Source organism: Mustelus asterias, chromosome 15 (assembly GCF_964213995.1).
Source record: "Mustelus asterias chromosome 15, sMusAst1.hap1.1, whole genome shotgun sequence".
NCBI classification, from domain to species: Eukaryota; Metazoa; Chordata; class Chondrichthyes; order Carcharhiniformes; family Triakidae; genus Mustelus; species Mustelus asterias.
The window spans coordinates 89075025-89098630 of record NC_135815.1 but is presented as its reverse complement, the minus strand read 5'-3'; the positions used below and the strand labels follow the sequence as shown (position 1 = coordinate 89098630).

Here is a 23606-nt window from a genome sequence, read left to right as displayed (position 1 = left end):
GCTCAATGGCTGGTCCAGTTCAATGCTATCCCCCAGGTACTTGATAGTGTTAATGTTCAAGTAAAATAGAGGTGCATAGAAGGTATGTTCACACTGAATGAGACATGTGTGTAAGAGTCCCTTTTGATCTGATTTAGACAGCATAACTATATTACAAAATTGCAAAGCTTCCAGAAAATTATTTTTCAGTTCAGAAACATATTTTGATTGTACATCTCTTCAGCCATAAACGTTGGGCCTGATTTTACCATCACGTTGTGCCCGTTTTCGGGTGTGAAAACTTGGTAAAGTCTGGCGTGAGGCGAGTAGCGCGATCCGCGGCCGCCTCCGCGCTGGTTCCCCCTTTACCAAGGCCTGAAAATGGCCGCGATCGGGACCGCGCTTGAAACGGCACGACAGCCATTTAAATGTATTTGCATGCATTTAAATTGACTTAATGGGCTGCATGCCCAACTTTACCGGCATTTCCCCCTTTTCCACCGCGTTCACCCATCTGGAATCGGCATGAAACAGACATAGAACATAGAACATTACAGCGCAGTACAGGCCCTTCGGCCCTCGATGGTTTCACTAGTCGGCGCAACAATCTAAAGCCCATCTAACGTACACTACTCCAATATCATCCATATGTTTATCCAATGACCATTTAAATGCCCTTAATGTTGGCAAGTCCACCACTGCTGCAGGCAGGGCATTCCACACCCTTACTACTCTCTGAGTGAAGAACCTACCTCTGACATCTGTCCTATATCTATCACCCCTCAATTTAAAGCTATGGACATGCTCCATATAAGTCCGATTCGGGCACTCCATCAGTGAAGGTTAGTGAGGAGGTAAGTGCCTAGTGTCCGATGGCTCTCTGCTTGAGATCAGTGGGGGGTGGGGGAGGTGGGTCCGCTGCCACTCTGCTTGAGAACAGTGGAGGGGAAGGGGAGCCCGCTGCCATTCTGCCTGTGATCGGTGGAGAGAAAGGGGGGGGGGGGCCCACGATTGGTCTGGGTGGCAGAGAGGGTGGGGGTTAAGGGGGTCAGTAATGTTGGGGCAGGTGGGGCAATGTCTGTGGGGGCCAGGGGGAGGCATTATCCAGCCCAGAGGGATGTGACAGGGGAGCAGCATTCTGTCATTTCTTTTCTGCACATGCGCAGTTGGAGGCCCCGGTCGGAGCTGCAGGGTTCCGGGCGTGTTAAGCCCCGCCCACAGGCTTGTGCAGCGCGATTCAGAATCGCTGATATTTTTTCAGGCGCCTCAGAACAGGTCTAAAAGTCGGATCTGAAACACTCCCAGTTTGAAGTCCGCCCAGCACTTAGAATCAAAATGGTAAAATAGGGCCCATTATGTCACTGCAGTTACTGTGGCAATTGACACATGTTTAAAATAAAGACCTCTGAATGTCTGGCTTCCTACCCAAATCTAATGAGATGAGTTTAATGCCCAGATATCACTAACTCAGGTGCATTAATATAGGTGTTATTTTTATAGGTGATTACACTATACACAAACCTTAGGGGAAGCACAGAAATTGTCTGACTGAACTGCTGAGCGTATATTTCAATAATGTGATACATGGAAAATAAATAAGACTAAAAAGTTAAAAAAATAGTGAAAGTGGTTTTAATATTTGAACTTTTCATGACTTAATACTTACAGGAATTGAAGGTCTAATTATGTGAATTCCAATGAGATATTTGATGCGCAATTCAGACAGAACAAGACAGATTGAAAGTCTGTTATAACTTTTAACTTATTATTATATCCTTTATTCAACTCTTCTATTGATCAATTTTGTAGATGATGAAACAATGTGACTGCCACTTGCATTTGAAATTTCCATAGAACTTCCCTACTTTTTTGTCAATGACATCAGGAAACTCTACCTCGATCGTCTTTTATTTCTACTGGCAAAGACTGTGATTGAAAATAGATTATCCTGGCTGTGCGAAATAAGGAAGCATTTCATTCGAGCTCAGAGGCTGTTATCGAATGTTGCGACTAATGTACACATCAGTAAAAATCATGGGGGCGATTCTCCCAAAATAATTCCAAGTGTCGAGTTCGCGTAAAAACTGGAGTAAATCATGCTGTTTTTTTTCAAAATGGATCTCCCGCACTCTGTGCACTGCAGAGTGCACTAATGTGAGTCCCATTGAAAATCAGTGTGCGGGTCCTATTTCCGCTGGTGAGGCCGGCAGCACAGCAGCTGAGCAGGCCACTGCGCATGCGCCGACCTGTCAGCGCCGAGGTCAGTGCACACGCAGTAGCCTGCATTGTCGGTCTCCTGATCGCTGGCCAGCCCTGCGTTTCCTGCATCGCCGGCCGTGCGAACCCCCCCACAGCCCGATCTCTGACCCCCCCGGATGTATCCTGACCAGCCTCGACTCCCCCCCCCCCCCCCCCCCCCAAACCTGCCTCAATCTCTCCCCACCCATCCCTCCACCCCGTAGCCCCGATCTCCGGATCCCCCCCCCACCGGGTGTCCCAACCGGGTGCTCTCCCGCATTCCCGACACCCCCCCTACTGCAGCCCCAACCCTCCAGCAGTCTGACCCCTCTCGCCACAGCCCCGTGCCGCCCCCCCCCCCAACCAGATGCCCATCCCTGATTGCTGGCCTCCCTCCCTCTGTCACACAGCCCGAATGCAGAGTGGCAGCAGGACTCCCCAACCCCACCGATCACCCCCCCAAAGACCCCACCCACATTAGGCTCTGCCCCATTAGGCCCCACCCTTTAGCACTGCCCAATGCTAAGGTGTCCCTTGGGCATTGGCACTTTGCGGCTTGGGCAGTGCCAGGGGATTCAGGCTGGCACTGCCAGGCTGGCAATGCCTTGAGAGCACCACCGCCCAGTGCCTGGCCCTCGGGGGGCCTTGATTGCCCCCCCACCTTCACTCCAGCAGGGTCAGGATGCCAGCTCCCTGCAAGTGGGAAGTTATACTAAACCCTGCCGTAGTGAACCCCTCCTGGCCAGTGGGGGCGGGGGGGGGGGGGGGGGTGTGTGTGTGTGTGTGTGTGTGCCCATGGTACCCAGCGGGGAGCCCGTGAAACGGCCTCTGCTCGAGTCTCCCGGACCGCTGCACTACAAAAGCAACTCAGCAGGATGAGAGAATCCCCCCCCACCATATATGAATTACAGAATTCCACAGTGGCACAGTGGTTAGCATTGGTACCTCACAGCACCAGGGACCCATGTTCAATTCCAACCTTGGGTGACTGTTTGTGTGGAGTGTGAACATTCTCCCTATGTCTACATGGATTTCCATCATGATGTGGAGATGCATGGGGAGACCATGCAGATGCTACGACAACAGATGAATGAACACCGCTCAACAATCACCAGGCAAGAGTGTTCTCTCCCTGTTGGGGAACACTTCAGCGGTCACGGGCATTCAGCCTCTGATCTTCGGGTAAGCGTTCTCCAAGGCGGCCTTCACGACACACGACAGCGCAGAGTCGCTGAGCAGAGACTGATAGCCAAGTTCCGCACACATGAGGACGGCCTCAACCGGGTTCTTGGGTTTATGTCACACTATCTGTAACCCCCACGACTTGCCTGGGCTTGCAAAATCTCACTAACTGTCCTGGCTGGAGACAATACACATCTCTTTAACCTGTGCTTAACGCTCTCTCCACTCACATTGTCTGTACCGTTAAGACTTGATTACTTGTAAAGACTCGCATTCCAACCATTATTTTGTAAATTGAGTTTGTGTCTTTATATGCCCTGTTTGTGAACAGAACTCCCACTCATCTGACGAAGGAGCAGCGCTCTGAAAGCTAGTGGCTTTTGCTACCAAATAAACCTGTTGGACTTTAACCTGGTGTTGTGATACTTCTTACTACATGGATTTCCTGCAGGTGCTCCGGTTTCCTCCCACAAAGATGTGCGGGTTAGGTTAATTGGACATGCTAAATTGCTCCTTAGTGTCAGGGGGATTAGCAGGGTAAATACATGGGGTTAAGGGGATAGGGCCTGGTTGGGATTATTGTCTGTGTAGTTTTGATGGGCTGAATGGCCTCCTTCTGCACTGTAGTGATTCTATGATTCTATTCTTTGATTCTGTGAATGCATAACACAATGAAGAAATCCAAAATGTTTGCTCCCTGGGGAGAAAGAATTGCAATGTGAAGTTTTCACAGAAAAGACACATGGAGAAAGTGTGCAAACTCTTTAGAGAATAAATGGGACAGATAATTGCCAGCCAAAATAGTTTTAAGAAACACGGAATTTATCTTAACATTAACAGACCAGCAGTAGTAGCTGGGCTGCCCATTATGCACATCAACCAATATCCCTTTCCAAAGCTCTATTCACATTAATTTGAAGGAGATTTTTTGAAGATTGTAGTTCTTTATCCAGAGTGACATACCTTTCCACCTGTGTCGTCTTTCAGACCTGAAGGTGAAGTACTTTTCGATTCTGTCCAGAGAAACAAAAATTTCTCAGTTAACTCTGAGTCAGAACAGTATTACATTTTTGTTTGATTACAACTAAACATCCTATTTTAAATCAGATCTTAAATCTTAAAATTTAGTATTTCAGTTTCCACCCCATTTTGGCCTCTACTCCATGCAGGGACTGGGGTGCATTATCGACCCATTTAGTCACATTTTAGTTTGATGTTTTAAGTTTAATTTCTACCTACTCTTTTGTTTCGGGCGTTTCCCTTCTTTTTGGGGACTGCCCCTTTTGATTTGTCCCTCAATTAATTTAATTTGCTTTAATTGTTTTACCAAAATTATTAACAGAATATTTACCAATTTATCCCTTGTTCAAATATTTTGCCAAAAAGATTAACAGAATGTTTATTTGTCCCTCAGTTGATTTGATTTAGTTTAATTGTTTTACCAAAAAGATTGACAGATGTGGATGGTAAGTAAAGCTGCCAACAAGTAAAGTTTCTGAGTTCTCTGGCATATTGGCTACCAGAGGCTGACATTTCAGACATTTCCTTTGCTCTCTATCGCTCTCTTCCTTTAAGACGCTTGATACAACCTACCTCTTTGACCAAGCTACTGGTCATTTTTTTCTAGACTCATTAATTGGATCTCTGTCAATATTTGTCTAGTTGCACTCCTGTGAAACATCTTGGGACATTAGACTGCCTTACAGATGTGGTATAAATGCAAGATGTTTTGGTATACAGCAAGATCTTAGGATCCATAAAATCCTTACATTGCAGAAGGAGGCAATTTGGCCCATTGCACCGATTCTCTGACAGAGCATCTTACCCAGGCCCACCCCCCCCCCCCCCCCCCCACCCCCAACCATATTCCATAACCCTGCGCATTTAACTAATCCACCTAACCTACATATTTTTGGACACTAAGGGGCAATTTAGAACATAGAACATTACAGCGCAGTACAGGCACTTCGGCCTTCAATGTTGCGCCAACCTGTGAAACCAATCTAAAGCCCATCTAACCTACACTATTCCAATATCATCCATATGTTTATCCAATGACCCTTTAAATGCCCTTAATGTTGACGAGTCCACTACTGTTGCAGGCAGGGCATTCCACGCCCTTACTACTCTCTGAGTAAAGAACCTACCTCTGACATCTGTCCTATATCTATCACCCCTCAATTTAAAGCTCTGTCCCCTCGTGCTAGCCATCACCATCCGAGGAAAACGGCTTACACTGTCCACCCTATCTAATCCTCTGATCATCTTGTATGCCTCTATTAAGTCACCTCTTAGCCTTCTCTCTAACGAAAACAGCCTCAAGTCACTCAGCCTTTCCTCATAAGACCTTCCCACCATACCAGGCAACATCCTGATAAATCTCCTCTGCACCCTTTCCAATGCTTCCACATCCTTCCTATAATGCGGCGACCAGAACTGTACGCAATACTCCAAGTGCGGCCGCACCAGAGTTTTGTACAGCTACAACATGACATCATGGCTCCGAAACTCAATCCCTCTACCAATAAAAGCTAACACACTGTACGCCTTCTTAACAACCCTATCAACCTGGGTGCCAACTTTCAGGGATCTATGCACATGGACACCGAGATCTCACTGCTCATCCACTCTACCAAGTATCTTACCATTAGCCCAGTACTCTGTATTCTTGTTACTCCTTCCAAAGTGAATCACCTCACACTTTTCCGCATTAAACTCCATTTGCCACCTCTCAGCCCAGCTCTGCAGCTTATCTATGTCCCTCTGTAACCTGCAACATCCTTCCGCACTATCCACAACTCCACTGACTTTAATGTCATCCGCAAATTTACTAACCCAGCCTTCTACGCCCTCATCCAGGTCATTTATAAAAATGATTTAGCATGGCCAATCCACCTTACCTGCACACCTTTGGACTGTGGGAGGAAACCAGAGCACCCCGAGGAAACCCACACAGACACAGGGAAAACTCCACATAGATCTAAGGTGGAATTGAACCTGGGTCCCTGGCACCATAGGGTAGCAGTGCTAGCCACTGTGCCACCGTACTGCCCATTTTCCGTGTATAGGACTCACAAGTGTTAACACAGTGTCTCGTCTGAAGTTACAAGTGTTACCACTGTGCCTTGTCTAAACTCGGCAGGGCCACCGCTGTCCCTCTCTATGATCAGAAGTGGTTTAGAGTGGGATACAGAGCAAAATTCTTCTTCCATCACCTTCACCTCCATGATGACTTCTTTGTCCAAGAATCTTCCCTCTTTCTCCTGTCTTCAGAACTCCTTTTCCACCTGGACCCATCCCTTGTCCTTGTACCCTCTCTTGATCTTTTCATTGGGTACTGCCAACTTGATATCAGCTGTCTCAAGTTCTCTACATCCCTTTTTCACACTAATCTATATAGCATTGAATTAAACCTGTTGACAAGGACAGCACTGTTATTGTTTATCAAACTGACTCCAACTCGGAGAGTCTGATGTACATTAATCAATAGAACAAGAAGCCACACCATGACCTTACCGTTGAAGATCAGGCCACCCTTTTCCATATTGGCTTCATCTGCACTGCAGAAAAAGGCCATCAACTTCATGCTCTTCTCAGCCTGCACAGTCCACTTCTACCTCCTTCTCAAGATCCACAAACAAGACTGCCCTGATAGACCTATCATTTCCATCTATTATTGCCCAGATAACTTGCTTCTTCCTATCTTGACCCTGTTTATTCTCCTCTTGTCCAGTCCCTCGCCACCTACATATGCAATCCTTCCAATGTCCTCTGCCAATTCCAGTTCCTCGGCCTCAATCGCCATAGTCACCCAATCTCTCTACACCTATATCCTCCACCAGGGTGGTCTGAGGACTCTCCATTTCCTTTTCTTGAACAAAGACCCAACTTATCCCCTTCCACTACAACCCTCCTCTGCCTGGATCAATGTGTTCTCATACATCGAGTGACGTTGCCTTTAAATGCGCTCACTTCCTCGTTCAGTTTTATATACTGTATTCTCTTCCCACAATATAGTCTGCACTACACTGGAGAGACCGAACACATATTGGGTTACCGCTGTGAAGAACACGTCTGTTCAATCTGCAGCCGATACCCTGAGCTTTCGGTCACCGGTCATTCTAATTCTCCGTTTCCCTCTCACACGGACCTTTATGTTCTTGGCCTCCCACACTGTCCCAATGAAGTTCAACCCAGGCTCGAAGAACAGCGCCTCATCTTTCAACTAGGCATTTTACAGCCCTCCGGATGTAACACTGAGTTCAACAAATTTCAGAGGATAGGACAGAATTCTTTAGCTCCCCATGGTGGGTTTCGTCGGAGGAGGCTCACCACTGACTGCCAGCAGGATCCTCCAGTCTTGCCGAAATCTGCAGTAACTTCCATTCAGCAGGGGTAGATTCCAGCGAAACCAGAAGATCACACCAGCAGGAATGGCTGGAGAATTCTCTGCTTCCATTTTTGCTTTTAGTGCTTGAAGAGATCCTGCTCTTCACATTTACACCTCCTCTAGACACATCTTTTATTTCTTATCCAATTACCACCTCTTTTTGCATCGCACTCTCATTCTTTCATTGTTAAATCGCTCTTTCCCTTCCCTCCCCCCACCTCCACCACTTAACCCCCAACAAACCCCTTTTCTGCCCATGCTTATCTGCTAAGTATTCCCAGCAATATCGGTTTTTATAATTATATGGTATTGGTTTATGTTTTTGCTCAGAGAGAAGAACATAACTTGTACCTGGCTGCTGTGCTGCAGTGTTGGCATCAGGCGTTTTACGAAGTCCATGAAACGGACGCAAATCAAAGCACTCATTCAGTAGGTCGACATTCACTTCACTGCACACACTTATGAACCCCACTGCAGTATTATTTACCTGCACAATACATGAAAGTAACACGGTATCATTACAACTTCTTTTGCTGTTCTGAACAAAGAAACTTTGTGCAGAAATTCTGCATGATTTTGGACCTCGACATCAGTTCCAAATGGGGTCCCCGAGCACACATTTGCCAGCAACAAGGCCAGTATCACACCGTTTTGGGAGCCGGCCTCCTAATTGGCTCCAATCAGAGGGTCAGCAACCCTGGAACGTTGCCTGCCTCATTGGTAAAGGCAAGCGCTGCTGATGCAGGTCAGAGACCACGAGAGCACGTCTACATGGAGGCCTGCGCATAATCAAACAGCCATGATCTAGACAGGTAGGTGAATTGGGGTGGATTTCTCTGCTGAATCGTGTAGCCTGTGGCTCTGATGGTCCCCTAGGAATGGACCCACCTTGCATTAAGTTGATCTTTCTTTACACCCTAGCTATGACTGTAACACTACATTGTGCACTCTCTCCTTTCCTTCTCTATGAATGGTATGCTTTGTTTGTATAGCACGCAAGAAACAATACTTTTCACTGTATGTTAATACATGTGACAATAATAAATCAAATCAAATAAAATCACAGGACTTACAACACCAGTCCAGGTAAAGTTACAGGCTTAAAAATCCAAGCAGACAGCATCCTATTGGATGAGTATCCGCCCGCTCAGTAAGGCAGCTCATACTCTATTAAGCCCATGGGTATATCTATTGATGAGCCCTGTGGCCTTTGTGGTCGTCATAACAAATCCACTCATTTTTACAGGTATTATATAGACGCAACCATGACAATTTTAGCAGTGAGCCCACTCCATTTTTGCAGGCCACTTTTAAATTCATTTGGACCTTTAAATGGGCAGTCATGAATGCAGCCCTCATTTCAACATGTGTACATCGGCCAGTGAGAATGCAACACACTATACAGAGTAAATATTGTATTTTCTGGTTCAGTGTACATTTCCCTGACATAAAGAGAAATCTATAGTTGCATGCAATGTGTACAGGGTGTGTCGGCCTTTTGTAACATGTACAGCAAGGGCCAGAATTTTCTCAATAAAAGACAGTTGCCGAACATGCATAGTATTTGTGGTAGTGGAAGTGTGAGGACAAGGAGAGAAAAAGACTACTGTAATGACGCAGATCTTAAATTTCAAATATGTCACATTTCTGTAGAGTCACAGAGTTTTACAGCACAGAAAGAGGCCCTTCGGTCCATCGTGTCTGTGCTGGCTATCAAGCACCCAACTATTCTAATCTTATTTTCCAGTACTTGGCCCATAGCCCTGTTTCAAATGCTCATCTACATGCTTCTTAGTGGATCTGATCTGTGCAACTGGATTACAGCTGCCCAGGTTCATGCAGTCCTCTTTTGGGCGGCATGGTGGCACAGTGGTTGGCACTGCTGCCTCACAGCGCCAGAGACCCGGGTTTGATTCCTGGCCTCGGTCACTGTCTGTGTGGAGTCTGCACATTCTCCCCGTGTCTGCGTGGGTTTCCTCCGGGTGCTCTGGTTTCCTCCCACAGTCCGAAAGACGTGCTGGTTAGGTGGATTGGCCGTGCTAAATTCTCCCTCAGTGTACCCGATCAGGTGCCGGAGTGTGGCGACTAGGGGATTTTCACAGTAACTTCATTGCAATGTGAATGTCAGCCTACTTGTGACTAATAAATAAACTTTACTTTACATTGTCATCCCTCATCAGGCCAGTCGAAATTCTGAATTTTGTCAGGCTATCAGACAATGCTTAAGTTCGTTCTCACTGGACATCCTCAGTCTGGAACTTTTCGGCCGCTCACACCGGTGGGATCTTCTGGTCCCGCCAATGCGTACCCCTACCGCGGGTTTCTCGGAGGTGAGGGGTGTGTTCAACGGGAAGGCCTGTCGACAACAGCAGGACCAGAAGATCCTGCCACCCAATGGCAGGCAGGCTTTGCCGCAGCGAATCATGCAGCGGGTTGCACACAAGATCCCTGCCCTCAGGCTTTCAGTGGGGTGGTAAACAAGGCAAGGAGGTGTGACTGATTTTTTGCATTTAACAGAGGAAGTCTAACGTCAACTGTAGCATCATAAATGTTATACTCAGCCATGACCAGCGAACTTAGCACACACTCTGGTTTGTTTAGCTCAATATCACACCTCATGAAGCACTGAGCAGAAGGCATGTCTAAAAAGACACACTTATTGTAAAACCTCAAAATAGAACATATTATCCAATGCTCTTTATGCATTGGTATATTTCGAGCCAGAAATTTGTGAGGTTCCTGCATCTTTAGAAATCATAAACAAACTACATTTGACCAGTTTCATCTGATTTCCTAACTTAGGGTCCAAATCAAATCTTTCAAATTGTCCGCTAATTCAAGAATCAATTCTGGAAGGTGAAACAGGATTTTCCAGTTGTGCTTACTTTGAAACCGGAAAGTCCCGCCCGAGGTCAATCGACCTTTCCATGGTCCGTCCCTTGCCCGCTCCGATTCCGTAGTGGGCGGGATGGGAAAATTCGCCCCTATAACCACAATGACTTTAAAACTCACCCTGTGAGATACAGATGTCATTAATATATAGTGTTCTTCATTCATTTTGTGCAGGTTCCTTATTGAACAGGCTATTTGTCTCTCTTACCAACTTTAGTAGCTTTAAAATTCTTCGTTTTACCTCTTTGAACTATGGCATTTATTTTTTTCTACACCCCCTATCAGTATTTGCATCCGTTTCATAGTACAAGCATGTTGCCAAGCAACACATCCACAATGCTCTTTAAACAAATCTGAAAATGTATTTATTAGCATGATAAAAAGGCAAAGCGAAACACAGACCTCACAGACAGCAGCATGGGTTGTTTCATCTTGAGCTTCTATTAGTTCTGCCAGGTAGTATTCACCATAAATATATCTCAGCGTGTCAGTCTGTTCATTGAAGATAGGGGTGACATCATCATGATCCTCTATCCTGGTGAGTCAAGGATTTCAATTCAGAAATGACTCAATCATCATTATCATTTTTTTCCCCAGAGTTTGCATCATACTGTTTAAATGACACATATTGTTATTATGTAAACCATAAATAATGCACATGTTATGATTCTTTGCAGAGTACAAAAAAAGACGAAAGATATAGAGAATCTGGTGAAATGGTGCGATGACATTAATCTCTCCCTCAATGTCAGCAAAATGAAGAGATAGTCATCGACTTCAGGAAATGTAGTGGAGGACGTGCCCCTGACAACATCAACAGTGATGAAGTGGAAAAGGTCGAGAGCCTCAAGTTTCTAGGTGTCCAGATCACCAATAATCTGTCCTGGTCCCTCCGCGCCGATGCAATAGTTAAGAAAGTCCACCAATGCCTCTACTTTCTTAGGAGGCGAAGGAAGTTTGGCATGTCTGCCAAGACTCTAATCAATTTTTACAGATGCACCACAGAAGGCATCCTTTCCGGATGTATCACAGCTTGGTATGGCTCCGGCTCTGCCCAAGACCGCAAGAAACTACAAAGGGTTGTGAAGTAGCCTAGTCCATCGCGCAAACCAAGCCTCCCATCCATTGACTCTGTCTATACTTCCTGCTGCCTCAGAAAAACAGCCAGCATAATCAAGGACCCCACGCATCCCAGACATACTCTCTTTCACCTTCTTCCATTGGGAAGAAGATACAAAATTCTGAGAGCCCCAACCAACTCAAGAACAGCTTCTTCCCTGCTGCCATCAGACTTTTGAATTGACCTACCATTAATTCAGCTGATCTTTTTCTAACACCCTGTCTGTGACTGCAACACTATATTCTGCACCCTCTCCTTTCTTTCTCCCCTGTGTACTCTATGAATGGCATGTTTTGTCTGCATAGCGTGCAAAAAACAATACTTTTCACTGTATCCCAATACATGTGACAATAATAAATCAAATCAAATCAAACAACCTGATAGTATGCTGCTCCAAATTGGGCAGAATGACAAGAAAGCGAGAGGGAAAAATGGAGCAGTGCGGCCTATTACCATCTCCATGCCAACCTATATTTCCCTCCCTGTCATGTTGAGACAGTTGGTCACTGCCTTATTTCCTTACTATCCTCTGCAGCTTCCATCACCCTTAGTGGCTGACAGGGAAGGTGGCAATAATCCTTACGGTGCTGGGGACAAGGGTAACAGGACCTTTAATAGGTATCTATTAGGTAGTTCACCCATACCATTTTAGGATGGGGCCGTTAGGAACTGTGGGTCTCTTTGTCATCTTCTGGGCTTTTCTTTTTCAATGTGACATTGCCAAAAAATTTTTTCGGGGGCTTTGGTGGGGCCCCATTTACAGGCATGGTTCCCATCATGAAGTCATAAAATCCCTGACCGAGGAAACACAAATAGAATCATGGCAGGTGGAAGTCCTACGTCTACCTCCCTGGGGCAGATTAAGGAAATTCCAGGCCTAAATGTTTGTGTTTCAAGTAGGAAATACTGCTTATTGAATATTTAAAAAGCTGTAGTTATATTTCAATGACTTTTACTTGTGGTTTTCTTTATAAATGCATTGCATCATACTATGATTGGACCACAGTCTACACCAGTGGGATTCTCATACAAAAAGTTGCAAATCTTGGAACCTAAAAGGCAGTAAGTTGTTTTTTAAAAGTTGCACAATTCACACATTTGATAATAAATAGTTGGCAAACACTCCCTGAATAAGTTATCTGTTTATCTTGACGGATAGGGGAAAAGTGCATGGTATAGGACATTTACAAAGAAAAATGACTAAACAAAACTTAACTGGTAATATTTAATCGTATTTCATGTTGCTACTACAATGGGCTGGAATTTCTAGCCTTGATGGGGTTGAGCAAAGAGGTGCGTAGGCTTGGAATTTTGCGCCGCTGGTCATTGTGCCAGTTTACTAGTATCATCCCTCTCCCAGGCCATTTCCCTGGAGTGACAGAGGCAGCAGCTAGGGCTGTCCACTTGCAAGCAATCAAAACTCTTTAACGGCCCAATGTGGGAGGCTGATTGGAAATTTTTCCATTGGCCTATGGGCTCTCGGCACAGCCCAGTTGCCAGGAGGCTTCTCCCTGCCTCTCTGGCTTCAGCTGCAGCTACAGGCCTGTCTTTGGAGGAGCTCATCCTCCGCACCAGTGGCCTTACTGCAAAAGGCATTTTGTATTGTAAAGTTAAAGAAGTTGTAGAAAGGCTGCCTCCACCTTCAGCTGCCTTATTGCTCTCTTTCCCTGAAAAAGCCACCTGCTTTTTCTTCTTCGGCCATTTCCGGCGAGAGGCTGACCGTGCCGGAAATCTGGGTGTCGTAAAATCCCACCAGTCGCGAAAACCGACGCCATTTGCACTAGCCGCTTTACGCCTGATTTTACAGCATTTTCCCGCCGCAAAATGGGTGTAAAGTGGTGGTAAAATTCTGCCCAGAGTGCATACGATTGGGCCTGAAAATGCACCAAAAAGACGGATCTGGAACTTTCCCAGTTTAACGCTCGCCCGACACTTCAAAGAAATCTCATAAAATTCCCCTCCTGATTTCCATTGGACTCTGACGTCAGGCTCCCAAAGCCCTGTAGGGAAAATCCTGCCCAATATCTTTAAATATCCAATAGGAATATGATAATGTTTCATTTTTAATACACTATCTAATCAGGAATGACCGTCCTCTCATAAATTCATTTTCAGATTTGTCACAATTCAATTCAGTGTCCTCTCTCCTCCTAATTTGTTTCTGTGCAGTATAATGCAAGGGAGTTCCATGGAACTTACCCCTGGGTGGCAATTAATATATAAATCACAACCAAGTTGCATGATCGAACTGTAGCTCAGTAATCTCTCATGAGATTTTGTGGAATACTTGTTGTTAATTAATCAGCTACCTTTTCCTCTTTCAATAACACTTTCACTGAATTGTGAAACATGAAGGCAGTTTAACCCCTACTCTAGCCACTAAGATCAGGAATTGGCTGTTAAAAGTTTATTTTCATTTAGTTTTGGATTTTGATGATACTGGCAATGTCACATCTCTAGTTGTCTCAAGAAGATGATGACAGGACACTTTCTTAAATCAGTGCAGCTTTTCTTGTGATGCTGTTCCCATAATGGTATCAGGTAGGGAATTCTAGAATTTTGGTTGGCTAAAAATGAAGGAACAGAGATATACATCGTCCAGGATGGTGTGTAACTTGCAGAGGCTGGTCTTCCCAGGACATTGTTGCTCTTGTCATTATTAGTAGAGATCATAGGAGTGAGGTGCTGTCAAAGTAATATTGATGAGTTGCTCAGTGCATCCTATAGCTTGTACAATCCACAGAGCACAATGTTGATGGATGAGTGGCTGGATTTTAAGTCCAGTGTCAACAGCACCAGTTAAGCAAATTACCCAGTCCTTGCTGCACCCTCTCAGTCCACTGGCAAGTATTCACACTCTTGTAAATTGTGGAGCATCTCTGAGGAATTGGAAGGTGAGGCACTTATCATTGAGCATCCAGTCTTTGACCTGCTTTTGCACTACAGTGTTGATATGACTAGTCCAAGTGAGCTTCCAGTCAATGGGAACACCCAGAATATTCACTGTAGGTGAGATGATGGGTCTTTGAAGGTCAAATGGAAAAGATAAATATTCTCTCATTCGAGAAACATGACGGCAACCACCACTTACTTAGTCTAACTATTTTTCAGATCCTGCTATACGCTGGCATGTGCTACTTCAATGGTGAAACTCTTGTGACTGGAGCTGAACATTCAAAGGCTGCCAGCAAATAACCCCACTCCTGACTTTATGATGAAAGGAAGGTTACTGAAGAAACGGCTGAAGATGGTTGGTTCGGGGACACTTCTCATAAAAAGCTACTGCAGTGTTGTCTTCGCCACAATGCCAAACTCTGTAAACTAATTATTATTTTATCACACAATGATGGTTCAATATCACAGTAATGAGGCAATTTTACAATTAATGTGTAAAATGATACAAGTTAGAAGATCAAATTAGTCAAGATGAACCATACAGGCTTAACCTAAACTGAAAGGTCCTTTTACCATACTTGTGGTTTCTTTCTTCTTTGCATACTTGTTTGCAATGCTTATTTTTGCTTTAGCCAGCAAGATTGGGAGCTGACTATGGATAGCCTATTGTATATTCCTTTATCACATTTGGATATTCTGTAAACTGTGATAATCAATACTGTTTGGATTTTAGTGCCATTCAGTTGACCCTTATGCCATAGTCCACATAGTTTTTGAATGTTATCAAAGTCTGCCATCTACTGTGGATCTTCATGTTGCAAATGTACTGGCATGTGTTCTATCCTTCTTCTGTCAGTAGTAACAATGATTATTAGTCCTTCTTGTGCAAGTTACCTGTGCAGGTATCACAGATGTTTTCTTTCATTGTTAGAAATCCACAGATGTTGTGCAGATAGAGCATGAAAAACAAAATGCTGTCTTTATGCTCAATTCTGGGTTGCTTGTCATGTGAGGCTGACTGACAGTGTATCCTGCTGGGGTACTCCAGGACTGGGCACATGCAACTGGCGAACAGTTCATGGCTGACCTTTCTCTGTGTTTCTTCAGAAATGACCCAGCATCAGCCCAGCCTGGCTGATGTCCTAGTAATTATGTCAATGACATGCTATTTCAGAACCATATTCCTCTGGAAACTTATGCCAGGAATTTCATGCATTTTATTGGATATGACAGAAATCCAATCATCACATGTCCCATATGTCTCTTTCTTTTGGGGAATATGTGCTGTATTTTCTGGAGTTCATCAGAATGAATCATTCCTGTGTCCATTTGTCCAAACTACCGAAGCATCTTTAGATTTTTTCTAATGCTATTGCTGAACTCATGGAGGATAGCCAAACTGTGGGCAAGGCCCAGTCTATTGTTTGGGTGTTGTCATGAAATGAAAAGCCTGACCAAGCTTAGAACCGAGCCCTAGGGAGCTCCCACCATTGGCAAAACCTCTTGGAAATGACTACATTCCCATTACAACACTAATTTACACTCTGGCAGGAGATTTGATATCCAGCAAAAAAGTTGTATCTTAGCCCATTATATCAAACCTTGTTGAAAATTGTTTTTGCTTCCAAGTGCACTCTGAATGTGGTTACCTTCTTGTTAAAGACTTGGAGGATATGATCTGCCAGTTCTAGAAACTGGTGTTTTGTCCTTTTCTGAATCCCACTTAGTTTCAGCTGAAGTCAATGCCTTGAGGTAAAACTGGAGGGGATATATGATCACTCTTTCCAGTGGTTTTTCCAGGTAATTCTACAGCCTGGTGAATTGCTAATTTCTGGAGTCACTAGATTCTTTCCAGGCTTGTGGACCATTCTGGCCACAAATAATTTCCAGCATCTTGGGAAATAGCCCAGCGTAATGGAACAGACCCTCACATTGTAAAAATATACCCTCGTGCCTATTTTATAATTTAAAACTGGACCTTTGTTGAATAAAGAGCATTGAAATGGCTGACCCTCTGTGAGTATTTGTTCTGACTCCAGAACAAAAGAAGCCATTTTGCAGTTTTGGAAATCTCACACCTCGTTATCTCTGAGGAAGTACTAATGATCACCTGGGGACTGTACAGCCCAACTTCAAAGAGAGCTGCACTGAAGGCCTTTTTCTTTTTGATAACCCAGGCTTGACAGTGGAGACAGAAATTCTACTAAGACAAAGACCTCTCAAACTTCCTTTAAACCCATAATGGAAGGGACATTTAGCAGTTCTGAAGAACCAGCCAAATTCCAGACAATGGATAAACATCCCCTTTGAAGGCCTTGTGGAGAGGCAAGGTCACGTGCCTATACCTTTGGCTTGCTAAAGAAGTTAATAATGCCTTCGTAAGCTGCAAAGCCCAGTCTGCTGCTTCAACACCTGCCTAGCCAGCCACACTGAAGGAGTTCTGGCCCAGGTTGGACCTCTGGTTTCAAGCTACCCAGCCTCTCCACAAATTGGGGTCTTGAGAGTAAGAATAACAAGAACCAAGTTAGTATCTTGTTATACGTTGTTGGTAGCTTTGCAGACAACATACTGACCAGGCAGAGGCTGAACGAGCAGACAGTCTCCTACGAGTCTGTCTTCGGTGCCTTTGACTCATACTTCAGTCTCCATCGAAACATCAGAATGAGAAGGCAAAATTTAATCAATAGGGTCAAAGATCAGGTGAAGGAATCAATTCATTCATAAATAATCGCTACTGTTTGACTGACAATTGTGAGCTCAGAACATTAAAAGACTATTTGATAAGAGAAAGAATCAGTGTCCTGTCCGACTTTCTACAATCTTGGGAAAATTTGACACTTAGTAAAGCTGTACAGTTGACTGGGCAGGCCAAAGAGCAAAGGCAAAATAAAATCTTTATAAGGGGGTGAGAGAAATCACGCAGGAACAGCCCCTTCAGTTTGTTTGGTGCAAAAGTGAAAGTGCATGGTAGCAGCAACCAGAGAAGCACAATAAAAGGGCAGGAACCACCACTTTTCAATGTCCCTGCTGTCCACAGACACAAAGTGTGTCCCACCCAAATCACACAGTGCCATGGGTATGGAGTCTCGGTTTCATCTGATAAAATTCAGTGACTGCAAAGATTTGCTCTGCAACCTTCATCAATCCAACTCCAAGATCCAGGAGGAAGCAAACTAAATGCCAAAGGTCAGCTTGATGCATCATTAAAACACAAAGATGGAAAGATCTCTGAGACATCGTGGGCGGGATTTTCAGGCCATTGGCCTGCAGTGGGATCTTCTGGTCCTGCTGACATGACCCCCCCGCCCCCCCCCCCCGCCCCACCCCCCCCCCCCCCCGCCCCACCCCCCCCCCCCCCCCCCGCCCCACCCCCCCCCCCCCCGCCCCACCCCCCCCCCGCCCCACCCCCCCCCCCCGCCCCACCCCCCCCCCCCCCCCCCCGCCCCACCCCCCCCCCCCCCCCCCCCACCCCCCCCCCCCCCGCCCCACCCCCCCCCCCCGCCCCCCCCCCCCCGCCCCCACCCCCACCCCCCCCCCCCGCCCCACCCCCCCCCCCGCCCCACCCCCCCCCGCCCCCCCCCCCCCCCCCGCCCCACCCCCCCCGCCCCACCCCCCCCGCCCCACCCCCCCCCCCCCGCCCCCCCCCCCCCCCCCCCCCCCCACCCCCACCCCCCCCCCCGCCCCACCCCCCCCCCCGCCCCACCCCCCCCCGCCCCCCCCCCCCCCCCGCCCCCCCCCCCCCCCCCGCCCCACCCCCCCCGCCCCACCCCCCCCCGCCCCACCCCCCCCCCCCGCCCCACCCCCCCCCGCCCCACCCCCCCCCCCGCCCCACCCCCCCCCCCGCCCCACCCCCCCCCCCGACCCGCCCCCCCCGCCCCCCCGCCCCACCCCCCCCCGCCCCCCCCCCGCCCCCCCCCCCCCGCCCCACCCCCCCCCGCCCCCCCCGCCCCACCCCCCCCCCCGCCCCCCCCGCCCCACCCCCCCCCCCCCCCCACCCCCCCCCCCCCCCCCCGCCCCACCCCCCCCCCGCCCCCCCCGCCCCACCCCCCCCCCCGCCCCCCCCCGCCCCACCCCCCCCCCCCCCCCCCCCCCCCCCCCCCCCCCCCCCCCCCCCCCCCCCCCCCCCCGCCCCCCCCCCCCCCCCCCCCCCCCCGACCACAGGTTTCTTGGCAGCGGGTTCAATGGGAAAACTTTTGACAGCGGTGAGACTGGAAGACCTTGCCACCAGCCAACAGCAGGCCGCCACCCACGCAAGAAACATGCTGCAGGGAGCACTGAAAATCCCACTATATGTCATTCAGAACCAGGAATGCTCTTTGCTGAGCAGAAAAACCTGTACAGGTCTGAACCTAAAACTCCTAGGCCATATTATACAGGCAACAGGAATCATTGCAGACCCGCAGAAGACAAAAGCCACAAGAGAATTCCTGCCTCCCAAGAATATCACAAAACAACAAAGGTTTATGAGAATGGTCAACCAACTGGGAAAATTCCTCCCTCCAGTAAATGAACCTCTAAGACAACTTTTGCAACAAGACCATGCATGGTCCTGAATTGAGCATCAACAGCAATCACTTGAACAAATCAACAAAATATTGATATCTTCAATGATCCAAGCTCACTGTGGTCCCGAACATCCAACTGTTGTAGCAGCGGATGTGTCAGCAACCAGTGTGAGGGCTGTTTTATTCCAAATCCAGAGCAATGGAATAGGAGACCTGGCTATTGCGCATCAAGGTCCTTAACCGAGACTGAACAGTGCTCTGCTGTTATAGAGATAGAAGCCCTTGCGGCAACTTGGACATGTGAAAAATTTTCAGATTAGTCTTCGACTACAATTCAAGATTGAAACTGATCACTTTGTTGTCCACCAAAAATACCACCCAACTTCAGAGGTTCGGATTGAGGCTCATGCAATACAATGCTACTACAGGGAAAATACCATACTGTGGCCAACACTCTGTCAGTGATACCCACCAACTACCCAGAACAAGAAGATAAGACTTTCACTGGGGAAGTTGAGTCCTTCATGACCTTAACCACTTGATAGCAACAGAGGAGAAGCTTGCAAGAATTTTGGGAGGCTCAAAGGCAAAATAAAGAATGTATGCAGATTCACATACTGCCTTGATGGATGGCATATTCCTAGTAGCTCCATTGGCGGCACGGTGGCACAGTGGTTAGCACTTAGCTTCACAGCTCCAGGGAACCAGGGTTCAATTCCAGCCTTGGGTGACTGCCTGTGTGGAGTTTGCACACACTCCCCGTGTCTGCCTGGGTTTCCTCCTGGTGCTCCGGTTTCCTCCCACAGTCCAAAGATGTGCAGGTTAGGCTGATTGCCCCTTAGTGTCAGGTTGGTTAGCAGGGTACATACATGGGTTACGGGGATAGGGCCTAAGTGGGATTGTTGTCAGTGCAGGCTCAATAGGCCTAATGGCCTTCTTCTGCACTGCAGGGATTCTATGATGGCAACTGTGCCATTCACAGACAGAAACGTAAAGAGCCACTTCTGCCCTCTGCTTTCCCAACCAGGTCATGGGAACACCTAGGTATGGATCTATTTTAATTCAAAAGGAAAGTATTTCTCATCCTTGTGGTTTGTTATTCCCGCTGGATGCAGGTGCAAAAGCTACATGGCCTCACCTCCGAAGCTGTTATAAGCTCTATGTATTATATAACCACACAGGACTCACAAACTTTATACTCTTGAAAAAAGAGAGATGGTGTGGATTAGAGACCAGCAGTGAGAAGGTACCACAAAAGAGAAATTATAACAACCAAGATGGTCTCTGGTCGAGACAGAAACATATATCATCCAAAGATACAGGAGTGATTTCAATGAACAGGAAACCAACAGGATGGGCTGCATACCCTGATCCTCAGGAGAATGTCATGCCTGCAGAACTACTAACAAGAGGAACAAGTAGTGACAGTGCTCAGGAAATTAGTTCAGAGTGAATAGATCTGCAAAAACCTCAGAAAAGAATTCCGCACACTTTCAGGGAGATCGGTGAAACCACCAAGGAGGCCATGCCTTTCAAAATAGACTTTGGAGGGAGGTGTAGGAGGGTGTGTATATAATACTGTAGGGATACTTGACAGGAGGCCGAATACAGGGTTCATTCTGACACACATGCACTGATCAAGTGCATATGGAGCTATGTGCATAATGATGTAATTCGGATTCTTCTCACTCATCTCTCTCTAAGAGATGAGTGAGTAATAGCTCTGTCCTCATGTTATGATGTCTTATATATTGTTTGTTATGTAACAAAAATACTTTTAGGGAAAGATCTTTGCCTCAGCCAGTAAGACACCTAATATCTTCTGAGGCAACCTAACAACAGAGTGACAACACTTCCATAGAATCCCTCCAATGCAGAAGGAGGCCATCCTAATCCATCTAACCTACACTAAGGGGTAGTTTAGCATGGCCAATCCACTTAACCTGTACACCTTTAGACTGTGAGAAGAAACCAGAGCACTCGAAGCCCATGCAGACACAGGGAGAATGTGCAAACTCCACAGAGTTACCCAATGCCAGAATCAAACCTTGGTCTCTGGCACAAAGGGGCAGTGGTGCTAAACACCATACCACTCCTTCAAAAATACTTCATTGGCTGTGAAGCACTTTGGGATATCCTGAGATCACCATATAAAAACAAGTTTCTTTTTCAGTAGCTTTTTGAGTGCAGCATTGAGGGGCACACAACATGGGGTGTTTTGTATTGAAGTCTCCCCAAAATTAGCATATTGTTGCCAAATAGATTTCTTTTGAGTAGGTACTATGGTGGAAAAGTCTGTGTTACGTCTATACAGACAGAATCTTTAGTGACATTCCTCATTCCAGGTAAACTACACAATCTCGTCCACAGGCAGCATCAGATGCATTACTAGGTGCAGTGCATTTGGACAACTGCTCCTTTCCTCTCCAATCTAACAATCCTATAGTTCAGTAGACTAAATCAGTCCTTTTTATCAGTAAATGAGACCCATATCACAGTGAGAAGAATGTTTTTCTTGCTAGCCACTCCATTTTATTCCAGGTACCTATAAAGCTTAGATGGCTTGGAGTTCCTACTAATTATCATTGTTTGTCATGGTGTCCTCCACCAGAAAACAGCCAAGCCAGCATAAAAGACTGGAGAATTTTAAGCATAAGTTACATCAAGCGGCAATTGAGTTTCTTTAATCTTTAATGCTAATTTAAAAATCACTAGGCTGGAAGTCAGCCCTGCCCACATGACTGGCCGCTCTCGCCAAATGAAATAATGGGCATGGTGAGTTTCTGCCATGTACTCCTGTTAACAATCTTACAAGGTAGTGCGCGCAAATTAAACTATTTCTTTGCTAAGCATGAAGTCAGAAGTATATTTTTAAAGTTTTAAACAATAAAAACTATTGAGTTTATTAAGAAACTGACTAGTGTACACCAATTAAATTCAAAAATGACCAGGATAGTTCTTTCATAAGTCATTTTGAGTGATTTCACAGGTAGTACACTAGACGCTTATTAAAAATGCTTTTTATTTGATTAAACTATTTTGAGCTGTATTAATAAAACTGTGGCAGATTACATCATTCTTAAATACATCAATTAATATTTTTAATATGTTTGCACAGTTAATGAAAGATTTTACATTTATGATTATGCAATTAAGTGTGAATGGAAACTTGTACTACAACTTCACCTTGGAAAACCAGCTCCATTTCAAGCATGATTTGCCTCCAGATTCCCAAATGCACTCAAAGCGGAAACTCTACCCCATGTTTATTTCCATCACTGACAAGCTTTTATTTTGATAGAGTTGATTTGTTGCAGCCTTAAGTGCGGTCTATTGAGGCTCACTAATGACTTATCAAATTGCTTGATGAATGGAAGCAAATCTTTTGTGTTGTCGATATATTGTTTGAAAGCGAATCCAAAAAAAGCGAGCAGCCATAGTCTGGATTGAGAACAGGTTTTTTTTTAGGATTCCAGCTTGCTTCCTGCTCCTTTATTACACCCTTTATTGGTAGTGGTGATCTCTGTACCTTCCTGCTGCAGTCATCTTTGCGTATGTTTGATGTTCCTTCTGGATATTTGTAGCACCCTCAATGATGATAGTTTTGTGCACATGCTGGACAGAGTTAGCACAGTTGACAATGTAGCATCATACTTTGGCGAAGAATTCTAGGAGGTTATGTAGGCCATAAGATATAGGAGCTGAATAAGGCCATTCATCCATCGAGTCTGCTCCACCATTTAATCATGGCTGATAAGTTTCTCAACCCCATTCTCCTGCCTTTTCCCCGTAACCTTTGAACCCTTTACCAGTCAAGAACCTATCTATCTCTGTCTTAAATACACTCAATGACCTGGCCTCCTTCTGTGGCAATGAATTCCATAGATTCGCCACCCTCTGGCTAAAGAAATTCCTCCACATCTTGGTTCTAAAGGGCCATCCATTTACTCTAAGGCTGTGCGCTCGGATCCTAGTCTCTCCTACTAACGGAAACATCTTCCCCGTGTCCACTCTCTCCAGGCCTTTCAGTATTCTGTAAGTTTCGATTAGATCCCCCCTCATCCTTCTAAACTCCACCGAGTACAGATCCAGAGTCCTCAAATGCTCCTCATACGTCAAGCTTTGCATTTCCGGGATCATTCTCGTGAATCTCCCCTGGACCCTCTCACACTAGACACAGTTAGTGATGCTCTTGGACTCTGTAGTGCCATCGCCAATTCAATGCCTCTTGAGAAATTGAGCAGCCAAAGCTGGAATATATCCCTCCTCACCCTTGTGAAAGAGAGAGTAAAAGCTTCAGTTTTTGGGCTTTTTCTCAGATTTCTAGTGGGTCAGTGTGAAAGTTGCACGAGGCGGCTTCTTTTGTAGTTCACTATTCCAGGGAATTCCTCCAAAGCTGGTACCT

At 46.2% G+C, this 23606-nt stretch overlaps 1 protein-coding gene across 1 annotated transcript in view; it reads right to left on the bottom strand.

Annotated features, from left to right (window-relative positions):
• Positions 1 to 23606, bottom strand: part of cfap61 (cilia and flagella associated protein 61) — a 176389-nt gene that overhangs the window by 136649 nt on the left and 16134 nt on the right. The window contains exons 6-8 of the mRNA XM_078230494.1: positions 11084 to 11216; positions 8141 to 8276; positions 4363 to 4412 (exon numbers count right to left, since the gene is read on the bottom strand). Coding sequence (XP_078086620.1) covers positions 4363 to 4412; positions 8141 to 8276; positions 11084 to 11216 — 319 coding nt within the window. The remainder of the gene's footprint in view (positions 1 to 4362; positions 4413 to 8140; positions 8277 to 11083; positions 11217 to 23606) is intronic.